This window comes from Vigna unguiculata, chromosome 6 (assembly GCF_037176805.1).
Source record: "Vigna unguiculata cultivar grain cowpea cultivar isolate G323 ecotype 2 chromosome 6, ASM3717680v1, whole genome shotgun sequence".
NCBI lineage: Eukaryota > Viridiplantae > Streptophyta > Magnoliopsida > Fabales > Fabaceae > Vigna > Vigna unguiculata.
In genome coordinates this window covers 46,781,795-46,797,793 of record NC_140797.1, presented here as the reverse complement: position 1 = coordinate 46,797,793, position 15,999 = coordinate 46,781,795, and the positions used below count along the sequence as shown (strand labels likewise).

At 34.9% G+C, this 15,999-nt stretch overlaps 2 protein-coding genes across 5 annotated transcripts; both read left to right on the top strand.

The window, feature by feature from the left end:
- Window positions 1–2,219: 2,219 nt before the first annotated feature.
- On the top strand, window positions 2,220–9,147 carry RLP4 (receptor like protein 4). Of its 3 annotated transcripts, none has more exons than XM_085675090.1 (10): window positions 2,220–2,511; window positions 3,397–4,452; window positions 4,929–5,076; window positions 5,612–5,683; window positions 5,962–6,033; window positions 6,595–6,666; window positions 6,744–6,821; window positions 6,952–7,133; window positions 7,795–7,944; window positions 8,835–9,147. In XM_085675090.1, exons 1-9 carry the CDS (start codon window positions 2,427–2,429, stop codon window positions 7,926–7,928), a joined length of 1,899 nt encoding a protein of 632 aa, XP_085531216.1. In that variant the 5' UTR covers window positions 2,220–2,426; the 3' UTR covers window positions 7,929–7,944; window positions 8,835–9,147. The 3 variants fall into 3 exon arrangements, with proteins under 3 accessions (XP_085531216.1, XP_027932470.2, XP_027932469.2); XM_028076669.2 differs by lacking the exon at window positions 8,835–9,147 and adding an exon at window positions 8,027–8,341 and having other exon boundaries at window positions 2,221–2,511; XM_028076668.2 differs by lacking the exon at window positions 8,835–9,147 and adding an exon at window positions 8,053–8,341 and having other exon boundaries at window positions 2,222–2,511.
- Window positions 9,148–11,613: 2,466 nt separating this feature from the next.
- Window positions 11,614–13,074, top strand: ERF12 (ERF domain protein 12). Of its 2 annotated transcripts, none has more exons than XM_028075059.2 (2): window positions 11,614–12,288; window positions 12,705–13,074. In XM_028075059.2, the coding sequence occupies exon 1, from the start codon at window positions 11,781–11,783 to the stop codon at window positions 12,285–12,287; it is 507 nt and encodes a 168-aa protein (XP_027930860.1). In that variant the 5' UTR covers window positions 11,614–11,780; the 3' UTR covers window position 12,288; window positions 12,705–13,074. The 2 variants fall into 2 exon arrangements, with proteins under 2 accessions (XP_027930860.1, XP_027930859.1); XM_028075058.2 differs by having other exon boundaries at window positions 12,702–13,074.
- Window positions 13,075–15,999: the final 2,925 nt, after the last annotated feature.

Below are 15,999 nucleotides of genomic sequence, written 5' to 3'. Positions count from 1 at the left end.
ACTATTTAATAAAAATGTGGATTTTAATAAAAATATCCATATAACATTTATATAAAATTTAAGTTTGGTGTCAATTTAAAAAGGGACAAAATTATTACATTTCAAAATATGTTTGGATTAAATTCAACAAAAATAATAAATATAATTAAAATTAAATATAAAACATTGACCTTAATACACTTCACTTATCTACATGTGACATGATATTTACTTGATATCTAAATATTTTTTTAAATTAAAAGTAAATAAATAAATTAACAAAAAAAATACAAAATGACAATTAACATATGCATTGATTTTTTAAACAACATTAACATACAAGATTATATTATGACTGAATTAAATAAACTCAACAAAAACACGAGCCATGTTAATATTTGGCAGCCTTAATATTTAAACAAAAATATATCACTTGTTTTCTTTTCATAAAAATAAAAATCCATTTTTTCATCCAATATAGTCTAAATAATCACTCAACTTAAACCAAATAAATTTGTTGACTTTTAGAGATGACAACTTAAGAAAATAAATATTTTACAAATAGATCATTTAAAAGTAAATAATATAATTTATACACGACTTTACTAAAATTTTGTTTATAACTTCAAAAGTTATACAAAAGATCATTATTTTCAAAATTAAACAATAAAATAATACAAAATGTGTCAATATTCTAAAAGAACCATTCAGATATTAAATTATTATGTAAAAAATAAAACATTCTGGGCACACTGCTAAAAAATGACAAGAAGAATTAAAAAAAATATTAAAAATTAAAACATTTTGACCTGGTTTGAGAATATAATATTTAGTATTTATTGGTCAATTCATCTTCGCTATAGTGCTTTGACCTAGTCCACACAATGAAAGTTTAGCACTTTATATTTTGTTTTTTCACTTTTTTTTTTTTTTTTCTGAAAACCGTTCTCTCCACTTTCCTTGTGTATTGCAGCACTGCAAACTGCAAACATTGAAAAAAAAATCAACCCTGTAAAAGTTGGTTATTAAAACTTATTTATATATTACTATTAATATTTTACTAAAAATTATGTGAACAATATTTTACAACTTTTCATAGGTATTAACTTTTTTTTATGTTGAAAATGAAGAATATATTATATATATAGTGTTAAATATAAAAATAGTTTTTCACCGGTAACAAAATGAAAAATTTAAGACACAGTGGAGAAAAGTGACATAAGGATTCTAAGTGAAGACGATGATATCATGTAAAAATTCATTTCAAATTTGACCATCCAATGCGCTGCGTCCGCTGGGGTGATGTTCGCCTATGATTGCGCCCTATTCAAATGTCAAAACTCTCCGAAGTCAACACCATCCACCTCTTCTCCACCGTCCGATGAAGAATAGAAAAATTCCTTGTTAAGGCCAATCATGTAATTTCCTTTTACTAACATATTTTAATTAAGGGTTAAATATGTTTTTGGTCCTTAAGTTTGAGCGAAATTTGGATTTAGTCCCTCATCAAAACTTTTAACCAATTTAGTCCTTCATCTTCCAAAATGCGTGAATTTAGTTATTTTAACCAAATTTTGTTAAGTTTATCTGACATTTCAAGCGCATTTCATGATAGTATTTAAATTATTTATACTGTTTGACACATTTTTATTTCAATGTTAACTTAAATACTATCATGAAATGCGCTTGAAACGTCAGATAAACTTAACAAAATTTGGTTAAAAGGACTAAATTCACGCATTTTGAAAGATGAAAGACTAAATTGGTCAAAAATTTTGATGAGAAACTAATTCCAAATTTCGCTGAAACTTGAGGGACCAAAAACATATTTAACCCTTTAATTAATCAGCAATTATTTGACACGACATTTCTCCTCCATGAACGGTTATTCTTTCTGTGTACCTAAACTAACCTCTCTCTTTCTCTTTTCTCTTTTCTCACTCACTCACGTTGCTGTTGTCGTTTCATAACAACAGAAAAGCAGAATCCATTCAATTTTTTTTTTGTAAAGAGATAAAATAAGTGGGTCTCACATGCAACTACAGAAATTAACTACACCTTGATCAAAAAGGACCAAGCTACAACCACTCCCCCTAAACTCAAATCAAGCCGTCAAAAAAAGCGGACCCACAAACAGTAACCACGTAGAGTTCAGACCTACCATACTTTCACACACGTCAATTAATATTGAACCATTAATGACCATTAAAACCGCTGGGATGGTTCGCGCCTGCATTAATCGTGATAAGGCTCAGTACCACCATAACAGCTGTTCCTTCATTAGTTCACGGGTCAACTAAACGTAGTAGCTAGTGAATGTGAATTTGTGAATTTCCATTTCCATCTGCGTGTGCAGTGTTGCTGCGAAGTGCAGACACGTTTGTGCGCTCTCTCTCTCTCAAGAAAAGTTGGGATGTGAGAGAGAGAAAAGAAGAAGAAAAGCGAAGATGGCGAACATAGCAACGTTTCGATTCCTTCTGCTGTGGACGCTTTTCCTCTGCTTTGCCTTTACTACGTGTGCAGCTCAACGAGGTGAGATTCTCTATTTTGCATTGAAGTTGAAAGCTGAGTTGATAAGGATTTGGGCTTGGATGTGTTTGAATTTCGTCTTGTTTTACTTTGAATTAAGTTATAGAGGTGATGCTTGAATCTGAGTGGTGTAGGGGTACATTTGATTTCATCTGGTGCGCCAAAATTGCTCATGGATTAGAGAAATGCTAAATGATGCAGTTTTCCGCATCTTCTTATGTTTGTTAACGTGCTTTGGGGTTGAAGTCATAGTATGAGACAAAGCCAGTAGGCAACACTGAATGATTTAAAAGGGGGGAAAATGGGAAATTCAATAACATAATCAAATTATTGTCTGCAACTTAACATTTTGCTTACAGGCCGGACGCGTTGGTCAACTTAGAATGGTTCATGACAGACATTTCTCCGTAGCGTAGTGCTTTGATCCTAAAATCATAAAAACTGAGCATTTCCAAACTTTAAAAATAGCGATGCTTATTTAACTCCTTTTTTGTTATGTTATGTTCTATTATCAGTAAGAACTGGTGGAAACTGAGCATTTCCCTTAGGTTTGCTCTCTGCCAGTTTAGTAAGTTATCATGGTTCACGAAAATGCTTTATTGGGGGTTGTACGGTGCACAGACTGTTGTATTTAATCGAGCAGCATCGTAGGGATATGATTAAATTATGCTTTTGTGCGAGTGTGAGCGTGCAATCTTTTGACAAACTACAAAATGACTTACATCAAGAGGTCGGTTCTGGCTGCATTGTAATTGCTGCTGGGGAATTTCAGTGCCAACGAAACCAGCATGATAGCTTGCACGTTCCAGTGGATTAGGATTTTGTTACTTTTAACAGTTTATCCCCTTTGAGTTGATTTAAATTTCTGAGACATTGTATTCGTTTCAGGGCCATATGGCATGCATATAAGCTGTGGGGCTCGTCATGATGTTCAAACAAAACCAACCACTACCCTTTGGTATAAAGACTTTGGTTATACAGGAGGTATTCCCACCAATGCATCTACGACAAGTTACATTGCCCCCCCTCTGAAGACTCTTCGCTATTTCCCCTTGTCTGAAGGTCTTTCAAATTGCTATAACATAAACAGGGTGCCAAAAGGGCGCTACTCAATCAGGATCTTTTTTGGACTTGTTGCACACACTACAGTTACCGATGAACCTCTATTTGACATCTCAATTCAAGGAACACAAATATATTCTTTGAAATCAGGCTGGACCACTCGGGACGATCAAGCATTTACCGAAGCCCAAGTATCTCTTATGGATGGTTCAGTATCAATCTGTTTCCATGGCACAGGTCACGGAGATCCGGCAATTCTTTCGATCGAGATTCTTCAAATTGATGATAAAGCTTATTATTTTGGACCGGATTGGAGTGAAGGGGTAATGCTTAGAACAGTCAAAAGATTGAGTTGTGGGTTTGGACAGTCAAAATTTGGTGTGGATTATGGTGCAGATCCTCGGGGAGGGGACAGATATTGGCAGCATATTAAAACTTTTGGCGGGGATTCTGATCAGCCGAGATCTGTTGAGACTAGAATCAAACAGGCTTCACATCCACCAAACTTTTATCCCGAAACTCTTTATCGATCAGCTCTTGTCAGCACTAGTAGCCAGCCTGATTTAACATATACATTGGATGTGGATCCCAACAAAAACTATTCTGTTTGGTTACATTTTGCTGAGATTGATAACTCAGTGACAGCTACAGGACAAAGAGTCTTTGACATTATGATAAATGGAGATGTTGCTTTTAGAAATGTCGACATTGTGAAAATGAGTGGCGATCGTTATAGTGCTCTTGTGCTTAATAGAACTGTTACTGTTAATGGGAGAACTTTGACTGTAACTTTGAGCCCAATAAAAGGTAGTTTTGCCATAATCAGTGCAATTGAGATATTGGAGGTTATAACGGCTGAATCAAAAACATTATCAGATGAAGGTACATGCAATGCCCTATTTTTTCTGACATTAATTTTTATAATAATCAAACACAATCTGGGTTTTGTTCGGGTTTAAGCCAATAAATATAACAATTACATTCTTAGGAACTTACATGTGATATAATTATACATTTTCTGTTTTTTTTTCCCCCCTCATGTTAACAACACTCTTCATGATACTCAGTTATTTGGGACTTTGACCGTGGTATGTGCTGCTCATTGATACTTTTATATGCATTATCATACTTCTTGTGTTGCCTTGTCTTTTCATACTTTTCCTTAACCAATTACTGCTGTTGTTCTTACTTCCTCTTCCTCTTAACGATGAAATTCAAGCCTATGAGTGTTGATTTGTTCCTTTATGATACTGCTGCATCTAGTTGTTGTCTAATTCATGTAGTGTTAGTCAATGTGATTTCTGTTAATCCAAATGCCTATAAAAGTTTGCTTCTTGATTATTGTTCTTTTACTCTAGTTATGGCTTTACAAACGTTGAAGAAGGCTTTGGGGCTTCCTCCCAGGTTTGGGTGGAATGGTGATCCATGTGTTCCCCAGCAACACCCGTGGACTGGAGCAGATTGCAGATTGGACAAAAGTAGCAGCAAATGGGTCATTGATGGACTGTAATTTCTTATTGTCCTTGGTCTTAGGCTTTTATTGTGTATTTGGTAGTGGTAGTGTCTTAATTCCATCTTCCTCGTGTTAATTCTTTGACCTTTTTTTTTCTTTCTCATTATTTCTTTACTTTTGCGACGAAAGCAAGAATAAAAACCATTTCTTCAGCATAGAAGCTTCGAAGTGTGAATCCCATAATAAAACAAAATGAAATTATAAGACTCTGTCTATAAGTATGCCTTTGTTCACATTGATAACTAACATTTGAAGACCAATTTCACACTCACATACACACACACGAATAATCCTTTTTATGTTTCCTTATTTGAGGGAGTGACCCTTACATTGATCCCCCGCCCTCTTCCTCCTCTTTGTTAAATTTCGTTGTTCCCTGATTGTATTCATTAGTAAAAATATACTTACAAATCCACTCTGCTTCATGTTGGTAGCTCTGGGTTCCGAAACCATTGCATTTTTCTTTGAAAACTGTATTTAATATTTAATCTCAATATCTTATTGACTTGGTGCTGTATCTGTGAACAGGGGTCTTGGCAATCAAGGTCTGAAGGGCTATTTGCCAAATGACATTTCCAGACTGCATAATCTACAAATCCTGTGAGTTTGAAATAGTTTTTCTTTCATGAAAACATTATTATTTGTTTCATGGCAATTGGCATTGCATGTATGTATGAATCATGCTTGATAGTTGATAACACAATAAAGCTCTGATAATTAAATGACAAGTTGCTTGAGAATTTCTGATATTGTGACATTGAATAATTGATCTCACTTTATTTATTTTTTTATTTTTATTTCACTGTTTCCCAAGATATACTAACATTGAGCTTGTTCATTTTCATATTCCTTATGTTTATTATACTTTTGCATGACAGAAACTTGAGTGGAAACGGCATTCGTGGGGCTATTCCATCCCCACTTGGAACAATAACTAGCTTGCAAGTGCTGTAAGTGATTTCTTGTTCTTTAGCTTATTTGACCAATGGATTTTTTTTATCTTTGTTTCCCAGGTCATTCTATATATGGTACAATGCCAATATGTGATTTTCATCTTCAGGACAGGTGTATTAGAAGTTTTATCAGATTCTATCTTAACATTTCTGTGGGTTAAGCCTTAGAGGCATTAGTGGCGTGGCATAGCAAGACGTGTGGGACAAGATGTACTTCGCATGAAGTATTGACTTGTATTTATACTTTTTTCACAACATACATTTGTAGTCCCCACCTATTCTCCATAATTCCTACTGACAACCGGGATTTCTTACTTAGACCAAGCCATAGTGTTGTTCCAAAACTATGTATGAAGCTAAAACCTCTAAAATAAATAACAAACAGAAAATGAAAAGGACACTGTTCCTCTTATGTAATTTTTGTGACTCAGCCTCTTCATGCTTTGGTTTAAACCTCTTGGAGATTTGCTATTTAGCTTCGCTGTTAAATTATGCGAGGTTTGAATCTTTGCTTGACTATCATGGTGATGTGATTTCTGAATGCATGTACACGTGCAGTGACCTATCCTACAACTTCTTCAATGGATCGATTCCTGAAAGCCTTGGACAATTGACATCATTACAGAGACTGTAAGATTTCTGAGTATTTAGCTTGACCATATGAGAATAATTAAATGATAAATCAGTATTAAGCAGTATTCATGCAGGAACCTTAATGGGAACTTACTGTCTGGAAGGGTCCCAGCGACTCTAGGAGGAAGACTTCTACATGGGGCAAGCTTTAAGTATGTTTTCAAATGTTAAACTATGTAAAGAATATTTGTAATGCAATGAGAGAAGAGGCATATCTATATGCCATTCCTCCACTTTCTCTGTGATTAAGGTTGCTAAATCTGCACTTGTGGATGGGTGCAGTTTTACTGATAATGCAGGTCTATGCGGCATACCTGGATTACCCACTTGTGGACCTCACCTTTCTGCCGGTGCTAAAGTTGGTATTGGCCTAGGTGCTTCTTTTACTTTTCTACTTCTTATTATTGGTTCAGTTTGCTGGTGGAAACGGCGGCAGAATATCCTCCGAGTTCAGCAAATAGCAGGTAAGAATGTTAACTTGTGGGTTATAGTTGTCGTAATAAAATGTCACTGGGTTGAGGCTGTGGATTACAACTTACAACAGTTCATGACCGATTATAACGGCTTCTGAAATTGTTTGTTTTTTTAAGAGTTACTGCACCAAAATCAGACCGGTTTTGGGTAAGATTGTTTGGGTTAGCAATCTTACCCAGATTGAGCTTTGAAAACTGTTATTAATATAAACGAGTGCAAGACCAGTGTCTTATTGTCTGTTTTGAAGTTTTCTAACCGTAAATTTGCAGAGAACGAATTGCTGTAAGAATTTGAAATAAACACTACGAAACCATTATGAGATTTAGTAAATGTTTTGTTGATCATTTACTCCCAAAAGGAATGGATAATAAAAATTAATATTTTTTTCTAGAAATAAATTTGTTAATAATGTCACACTTCTTGATCAAAATAATCATTTTTAATTTTCTAAACGTTGTAATTGGAAAAGCAATGTGATGTGTAATTTTTGTCCGAGTTTTTCCCTCACTATATGCAATCTTAACGTTTTGAAACAGATACGTTATCTTTCACAGTAGTTTCACAGGATAAAGAAATTTGAATTTGAGGGAAATGTGTCGCTTCATATGTGACATTGAATGAAAAATTTATACTCTTGATTTTCTTTTGTAGCGAGGGCAGCTCCATATGCGAAAGCTAGGACCCAATTTTCACGTGACATCCAGATGGCAAGGCATAATAACAATAATAATTATGGCAATGCTCACACTGCTGCGGAGAATGGGCCTATCTTGCTTTCACGATGATATCCCATTTTTTCTGGTATCTTTTAAGCACAATCATAGCTCTCTTTTTTTTCATTTTTTTCTGCTTCCTATCATAAATTGCTTCTTTTAATCAATAGTCCTATCTATGTGGCACTAATTGCAGAGTAATCCGATCTTCTGATGGCTGTTTCCCATAGCGTGCTTCTCCAAATATTGACAACAGTTTTTTGAGCCCCTTAAAATTTCTTACAAGCTGGGAACCCTCTTAATTTGTAAATCAGAAATTTGTACATGATGCTTACATTTTAGTTTCCTATTTTGTTTGAACTTCTATACATTTTTTTTTCTTTTTTCTATTTAGTGGAGGATTTTGTAACAATTTAGAAGTTCAGATACAAATAGAAATCGTAATGTTATATGCATATAGGAAAAGCAAGGTCCAATTTACATAATGCCTGCCACAGTTTTCACCTGTATCCTATTGATGTTATCTGCAGATCATTTTAATAGGCGGTATGGTTGTTTGTGCCTTGATAAGGAAAAAAAAAAAACCCACCAAATTGCCAATTTGCCAATTTGCATCAGCAGAAAATTGGTTTCTGAATTGAAGTTGGTAAGAAAAACAATTCACTGTACCAAATAAAACTCACCTATACCGGTCTGGTCTAGATTTCTTGATCTATGGTCCATGATTAGGTTTTTTTGTGAGCATGAGAGCACACACATATATATACAAGATATTTATTGAGAATATTTTTTTCTGAGAAATGAGTATTGATTATTACGTATTATCACATGTTAAGATTAAAATTATATAAATTAAGTAACTTTAAAATAGTCGTAATTTTTTCAAAGCGACTTGGTCATAACTTTAAATGATTTTAATATATTTGGCTGTACAGATTAAATGTATGATAACTTTGTTGACATATATTCCTATTTCAGTATTAGAAACATGAAGCAAGGTAGCCGAGTTGATTTGGCAGCACTACAACAGAACTAAAGGCCAAAAGCCCAAGAGCCTACAACCAGAGAGCTCCATCAAACAGTGTCCCTCAGCAAATCAATAGAATAGAAAGAGATGGCTCAATGTACTAATTCCGTTTATCTGAATTTTGTCCTACAGTTTTCTAAATTCTCAATTATGTTTCTCTCTTTTTTTTTTTCTTTTAAAACATAAAAATGTAGCACATTTCGTCAAATTTATTTTCACACCATTAAATTATGAAAAATGATAAATATACATTTTCATCTAGGATACACTTATTTTACACTCTCACAGGTCAAATAAGTGCAATGTTTTAGTTAAATTAGTGTAGTTTTAAAATCAATATATCAATTGTAACACCTATAAACGTAACATTAAAATTAAAAGGTTTTTTGAGTTTTTCATAATCATCAATTATCACTTTATGATGGAGACAAATGATGATATTCTATCTTTACAATATTTTGATTAAATTTGTGTAATTATGAGTTAAAATCTTAGCAATAGTATTAAATTGAAACATGTCATTTTAGAGGTGCCCAATTAACGACATTCTTAAATTGTTTAACACAAACAAGTGAATAATATTGTAGCATCGACCGTAGATGTCATCATAAAATAAAATAAAATAAAAGATAGTAAGAAAAGAAATTTGATCATTTTTTTTAATGTTTTATCACAATGTTTACGAATGACATCGTTTCGAACTGATTTATTTATTTCTGTAATTTTCTTTATAATACGTTATCATTCCATTAAGAATTTAACAAACTAATAAAGTATAAAAAGTTTGATGAAGAAACACATGATAAAACTCAGAAAATAATAGAAAGAGAAATTTAAATTATTTACAACAGTATTGTGTACAGTAGTGTAAAACGTAGGAGTACGTACCACGTTTCATTTTATTAAATCGTGCGCATGGACTCTGCAATAGTACGTCATTTCAAATTTCAGTCAACCTGATTCTCAAGAATCACTTCTTCTCCAATCGTAATTTTGAAGACAGGCCTGGTTGGTTCAATTTTATTTATTTTTAAGCATCCTTATTTAATAAAAAAAAAATGCATTATTAACAAATGATCTTAACTATATTGTTGAAAATTTTATCGTTCTGTAGACTTATAGTTCATTTTACTCTCATCAGATCTTAATCACAGGTCATGCCAGTTCAGGTAAAAATATATAAGATGATTTGAAAGAGTTCATACATCAGGGCATCGATATAAGTTTTTGAATACGCTGAGTAACAACATTACATATGATTGTTGAACTTGTGATACAATGTTTATCTGAGTGAGGAGAGTTGAATTATTGAGATTAGGACTAAATTGTTAGGAGTCTGTTTTGGTCGTGTTAGTTATTTTTGTCTTCCGAAGACTCTTGCTTCAAACTTGTAGCTCTGCATGTCCTATCCCTGTCTTAGGTCCACTGGTCCAAACTTTACCTAACTATGGCTGCCTCCAAATAATATTAATGGTATGATAGATGCTAATACAATTTATTTAGACTATTTTGGTAGATTTTAAAAAAATTTCATCACATTTTGAGTAAATTTTGTATAAGAGGTCGTCACAACAAGATGTATATTGTGTCCGTTGAAAGTGGGTTTTGAAGGTAAAGCAAAACAGACGCAGGGATGTTGTTTGATAGACAGAAACAGAGAAATTGAAGGGTAATGAAAAAACATCCCACGGAGCACACAAAAGGAAGAAATAAAAAAGTTGGCGTCCTATCATATCATGATGATGATGAGGGTGATGGAGTGAGTATAGAAAGTGAAACCAAAAGGCAAAGTTTAAAAAACAGAAGAAAAAAGAAAATAATGTAAAACCAGTTGTCCTGGTGCAGGGAGAGAATCATTGAAAGATAGTCGAAACATGTGTGGCGATAACTCGATTTAAGAATCGAAATAGTGTGTGATAAAAGAAAAGAAAAGAAAAGAAAGGAAAAAGAAAAGAGAAAGGGATTCACGTGAACATTATTACATTATTACATCCGTATCTGTATGTGTAGGCATATAAACTGTGCCCGTCTGCTTGGTGCAGTGAGTCTGAACACCCCTGGCATTCACCACTCACTCACACTTTTTATAATAATAATAATAATAATTTATTTATTTATTTTACAGTGGTAAGTAGTAGTAAGATGGAAGAAAATAGTAAAGAAAAAGAGTTATTAAAGTGAGAGAAAGGACAGAGCCCAACAGAGTCAAACACGCCAAATAGAACAGAGAAGCCCATATTGAGAGAGAGAGAGAGAGAGTGTGGCCCAACACCACCTGTTCCCTGCAACTCAGACACTCTTCCACGTGGGAGTCTCTGTCACTGCAACAACCCCAACCCCACACTCTCTCTTCCCAATCCCACTCCCCCACCTCACTCACCTCACCCATCCTCTCTCCTCTTTCCCCTTTCCCTTTCATTACGTCAACTCAAATTCCCATTCACAATCTCAATCCCAAAAAAAACCACACATTACCACTAATCCATTCTTAATTAACACTAAATAATGTCAGGCGCCGCTCACCCAACGCCGTACACACCACTAGGGCTTACGTCACTCCTCCTTCTCACACGTCTCATCAGGCGGCGGCTCCACAATCTCAATCCACAACCCTCCGATTCTACACCCCCAACCCTGATCAACATCAACGGCTCCCATCTAAAGTGCCCATTTTATCCAAATTTGCGACTGTGTGCGTGTGTACGTGTATATATAAACCAAAAGGCAAAGCAAAGAGAAAGAGAAGGGAAGTGTGGTGGTGCCGGCCAGCCGACAATTACGGGAGGTTATGTGGGTCCCTCCACTTTTATATACACACATAGTCATTTGTTGTGTTTGTTCCCTTTTCATCAACGTTTTTTGAGTTTGAGTTTTAGTTGGTACTTTGCTTTCGTTGCATGATGGCGTCTTCTTCTTCTTCGGCCTCTCGCGAGGGGCACTACAGGGGCGTCAGGAAGCGACCCTGGGGACGCTACGCCGCCGAAATACGTGACCCCTGGAAGAAGACACGTGTCTGGTTGGGCACATTCGATACACCCGAGGAGGCCGCCCTAGCCTACGACGGCGCCGCCCGCTCTCTCCGTGGCGCCAAGGCCAAGACCAACTTCCCCCCGGCGCCCGCCCTCTGCCTCGACCTCAACGCCCCTTCTTCCGATCACCGCTGGCCCAACGTCCCCTCCCGCACCCTCGTCCTCACCGAGTTCCTCCACACCGCCGTTCTCAAAGACATCGAACCGCCGCAACCTCTTCCTCCTGCCACCGCCGCTCTCCGTCGCCCCGACGGCGCTGTTCCTCTCAGTGGCGGAGTTCAGGTCGTGGAAAGCTCCCAGACGGCGTCGTTTTTGGGACTTGTCCGGCGCGGGATCCCCATCGACTTGAACGAGCCTCCACCGCTTTGGCTATGAGGTGTTTGATCCAAGTTCTGACTAGGTTTTTTTACGTCGTCGTCGTTTTGCTTTCCCTCGTACCTGATTTATCTTGTATGTTTTTAAATTTTCCATCAACTCGCTTAGGTTTTACTATCTGTACGTTCATGGTATCTATCTGTCCATGTGAGTCTATCTAACATTAGGTTAATGGAAGAAAAAAACGCTATGATATTGTATATACATTTATTTTCCTTATCAATGACTCTACAAATTTTGTAGTAGTGGTAGTTTGCGGATCCAGTTAAAGTTGTTTATGTTGTTAGAAGATGATATTCAACGTTTTTCCATGATTGTGTGGTCTGAAAGTTTTTTAGTTTTGCAATGTTGGTGGTAGTGTAGTGTGGTTAATTTATTTTTGGTTTGGCGCTTTTGGAATGTTGGGCGGCGTAGTAGACAAGCGAGGAGGGATTGCGAACCGTTGATGCGGTTGGGACCACCTGGGAAAGAGAAAGGACGAGCGTGAGAAGAGAAGAGACGCGCGCGTGAGAGTGCTTGCTCTGTGGGGAGCGGGAACTGCGAAGCGAGCGTGTGGGTATCAGCATGATGGCATTCCTTTTCTAGTCAGACCTCTGCTTCTTATCATTTTTGCAGCGTATATTTTCCACAACCCTTAGACCCATTCGCCATCCATAGCGCGTACCATTTATACACCTTCATATTCCTTTTTACTTATTCTATATACTTTCCTGTACTTCTATTTGCACATGAAACTACTGTCAACAAATACCTTATTCTCTTTAAATCGTGGAGATATCTTAATCAATGCGTGATGTGTGGTAGTTCAAAGTTAAAATTATTTTGTTTTGATTATTTTTTATTGTAATATAAATTTTATATATTAACAAAAATACTAAATCATTTATTTTAATTATTGATTTTTATCATAATCAAAAGTATGTTAACAATTAATTTTTTGAAATTATTGGAAGTAAAGAGGATTATGGAGCAAGAGAGTGCATGCAGTGAGAGGGAAAGGGTTTGGCCCACTCTGCATAGGATGTTGATGAAAGCTAACATAGTGCATTTAACTTGAGTGTTTTGGTAAGTAGCAGAACACAAGTAGGAAAGAGTATAGGTGATTAATGGAAATAATTTATGAGGAAATGAAAATGGTGATGTAGAAGGAGCAGCACAGCATTTTTGAGGAATCAGGCACCACCGCACTGTTAACATGCCGGCTTTTAAAACTTGACTTTTCTCGATGTCTGTGCTATCAAATCACCCCACATTTTTATTTATCTCTTCTTCTTATTCTTAGATAAAGCTAAACACTTTTTTCACCTTTTACATTTTTCTTCTTTCCCTTCTCTTCATTGTGTGTGTCAATTTTTAGCAGCTTTCCCATGTCAATATTTATTTCTTTACTTTCTTTTTTTTCTGCTTCTGTTCTTATAAATTGTAATTCAGCAATTGAGATTGTTTTCTTAGAATTTCAATAGCTTTTATTTTATGAAGCATTCATGGTAGCACATTAACAATACTGCACTTAATAAATCCTATCTGAATATTTTGATATTAATGTTTAAGCTTAGTATTAATTACATACCTAGATGTAATGTCTCACATTCTAGCATTTATCATTTACAAAAATATAAAATTGAAAAAATCATTTTAGAATTGTTTTAGCGTAATTAATCACTACTTGATTAACTAAGTAAAGACTTGAGTATGACTCCTGATCCAGAATAAAAAAATATATTATTATTTAAAATTGGCATAGTTATTCATTTCCATGTGTGACATATAAAACATATGCAGCTCATTCATACTTTGATCTTCTAAACATTCAGATGTACTAATGATTTTTATTTTTTTTGTAAAATTAGTCTTTTTTTATTGTCTGAACCAAAGCTCAAATCAATTGAGTTGAGATTGTCTTATAATAAATAAGTAATTAATTGGTCATACCTATCTTGCATTTATTGTAATCCTTTTAAGACATTAAGAATCTGCATCTTGTGTGTTACTTGAAAATCTATACAAACCTACTACAATAACTTATAACAATAAAATACTTAATGTGACTCTGAACTTTCACTCTCATAAGGGATTAAATATTTTTCTCTACTAAAAGCAAGTGTTTATACTCCTAAAATCTCAAGTTGGATATATAATAGTTCGTCCTTTCATTTTATGAGGTCCAAAACAAAAACCAATGGAAGCATATTTTTCCTTTCCTATTTTCCATAATGCAATGTCCATTTAAATCCAATCATAATCAGACCATAAATGTATTTTTTTTATTATATTTTCAACAGTATGTTGCAGAGTAAGCATTAAAAAAAAAAAACTATGATAGAAACTATTAATCATGTGACTTGTTGAAGATATATTATAGAACTATGGTTCATATTTATAATCACAGAACACATGAACTGATTGGAGCCCACTCCATGGGTTAATCAGCTAGTATTAGATTGTTTTAGTTTAATAAATTATTTTGAATATGCATTTAAATTTAATACTGGATTTCCAAAAGCACAAACAAAAGGTACAAATAAAATTTAAGACGATTGAGTGGAAACTTGGAGATTTCAATTAAAGAATTAAGATGACATCAAGCAATTAAATTTTAAAAATTGTTACTCTTTCAGATTAACTTTAAAATCTCAAAACTTTTATTTTTTACAAATTTAAACTCTAATTTACAATTTAATTATAATTTTTTATTTATAATAAAATTTATTTAGGAATTAGGAATATCCCTCGTATTTCTTTTTTCTTAACAGTAATAGAATGACTAACAAGTTTATTAATATAAAGTATTTTGAAAAATATAATGAATGATAATAATGACGAAAAAGAAAGTACGGTGCAAGAGGTGGGTTAACATTTATAGGATGAAACTATACAAAGATGCATATAAGCCTACGGATGTGACCGAAGGAAGTGAATGAAGCCAATTGATTGTTCCTTCCCTTGGGTGACCAAAAGAAAAAAAAAAGAAGAAAAAGATTGTAATAAAAAAATGTGAAAGAAAAAGAAAATTAGGTGAAAGTGATATTATTATGAGAGGGGGAAGAGGGGTTAGCTTGGGTTTTTGTGAGGTGAAGCAGTGATATTATTATGGAGAGAATGTGACCTATTGAAACCCAGTTGTCAGAAAACTATTATGAGCACACAGTTGAGTGACAAAAAGACGCAAGACTGCAAAAGTGCAATACCCCACCATCCCCACACGCAACACCCCCCACTATTCTTCAACACCCATTACTATAATAATTACTTCTCTTTATCACCCTATTAATATTAAATTATCATTCATATACTACTATTTTAAGTTTTTCTTAATATTTTATTGGTAATAGTGAGAGATAAAATAGAAGAAAAAAAAACGTCATGAGGAAGCAGAGCACACAGCTCTGAAGCTGCTCCACCTGCGCCCAGCCGGCCGTCATTTCACACCAACACAACACAACTCTCTCTCTCTGCCGTGTCTGATTTGACCCTTCTTCATGTGGTCCCTTTTTTTCCTCTTACTATGTTTTTTTATTATTATTATTATGGGGCGGTGCACTGTGGGACCCACATAGTGAGAGAGGAAAACGTGGCGTGTTTCTGGTGAGAAGCCCCATCACCACCGAATCTGTCGGCACCGCACACGTCACGCTGCTCTCTCTTACAATGTCACACGCAACACAACACATCGCGTTTTGTTCTCTTTCCTTTACGCAAAAACACACCACCA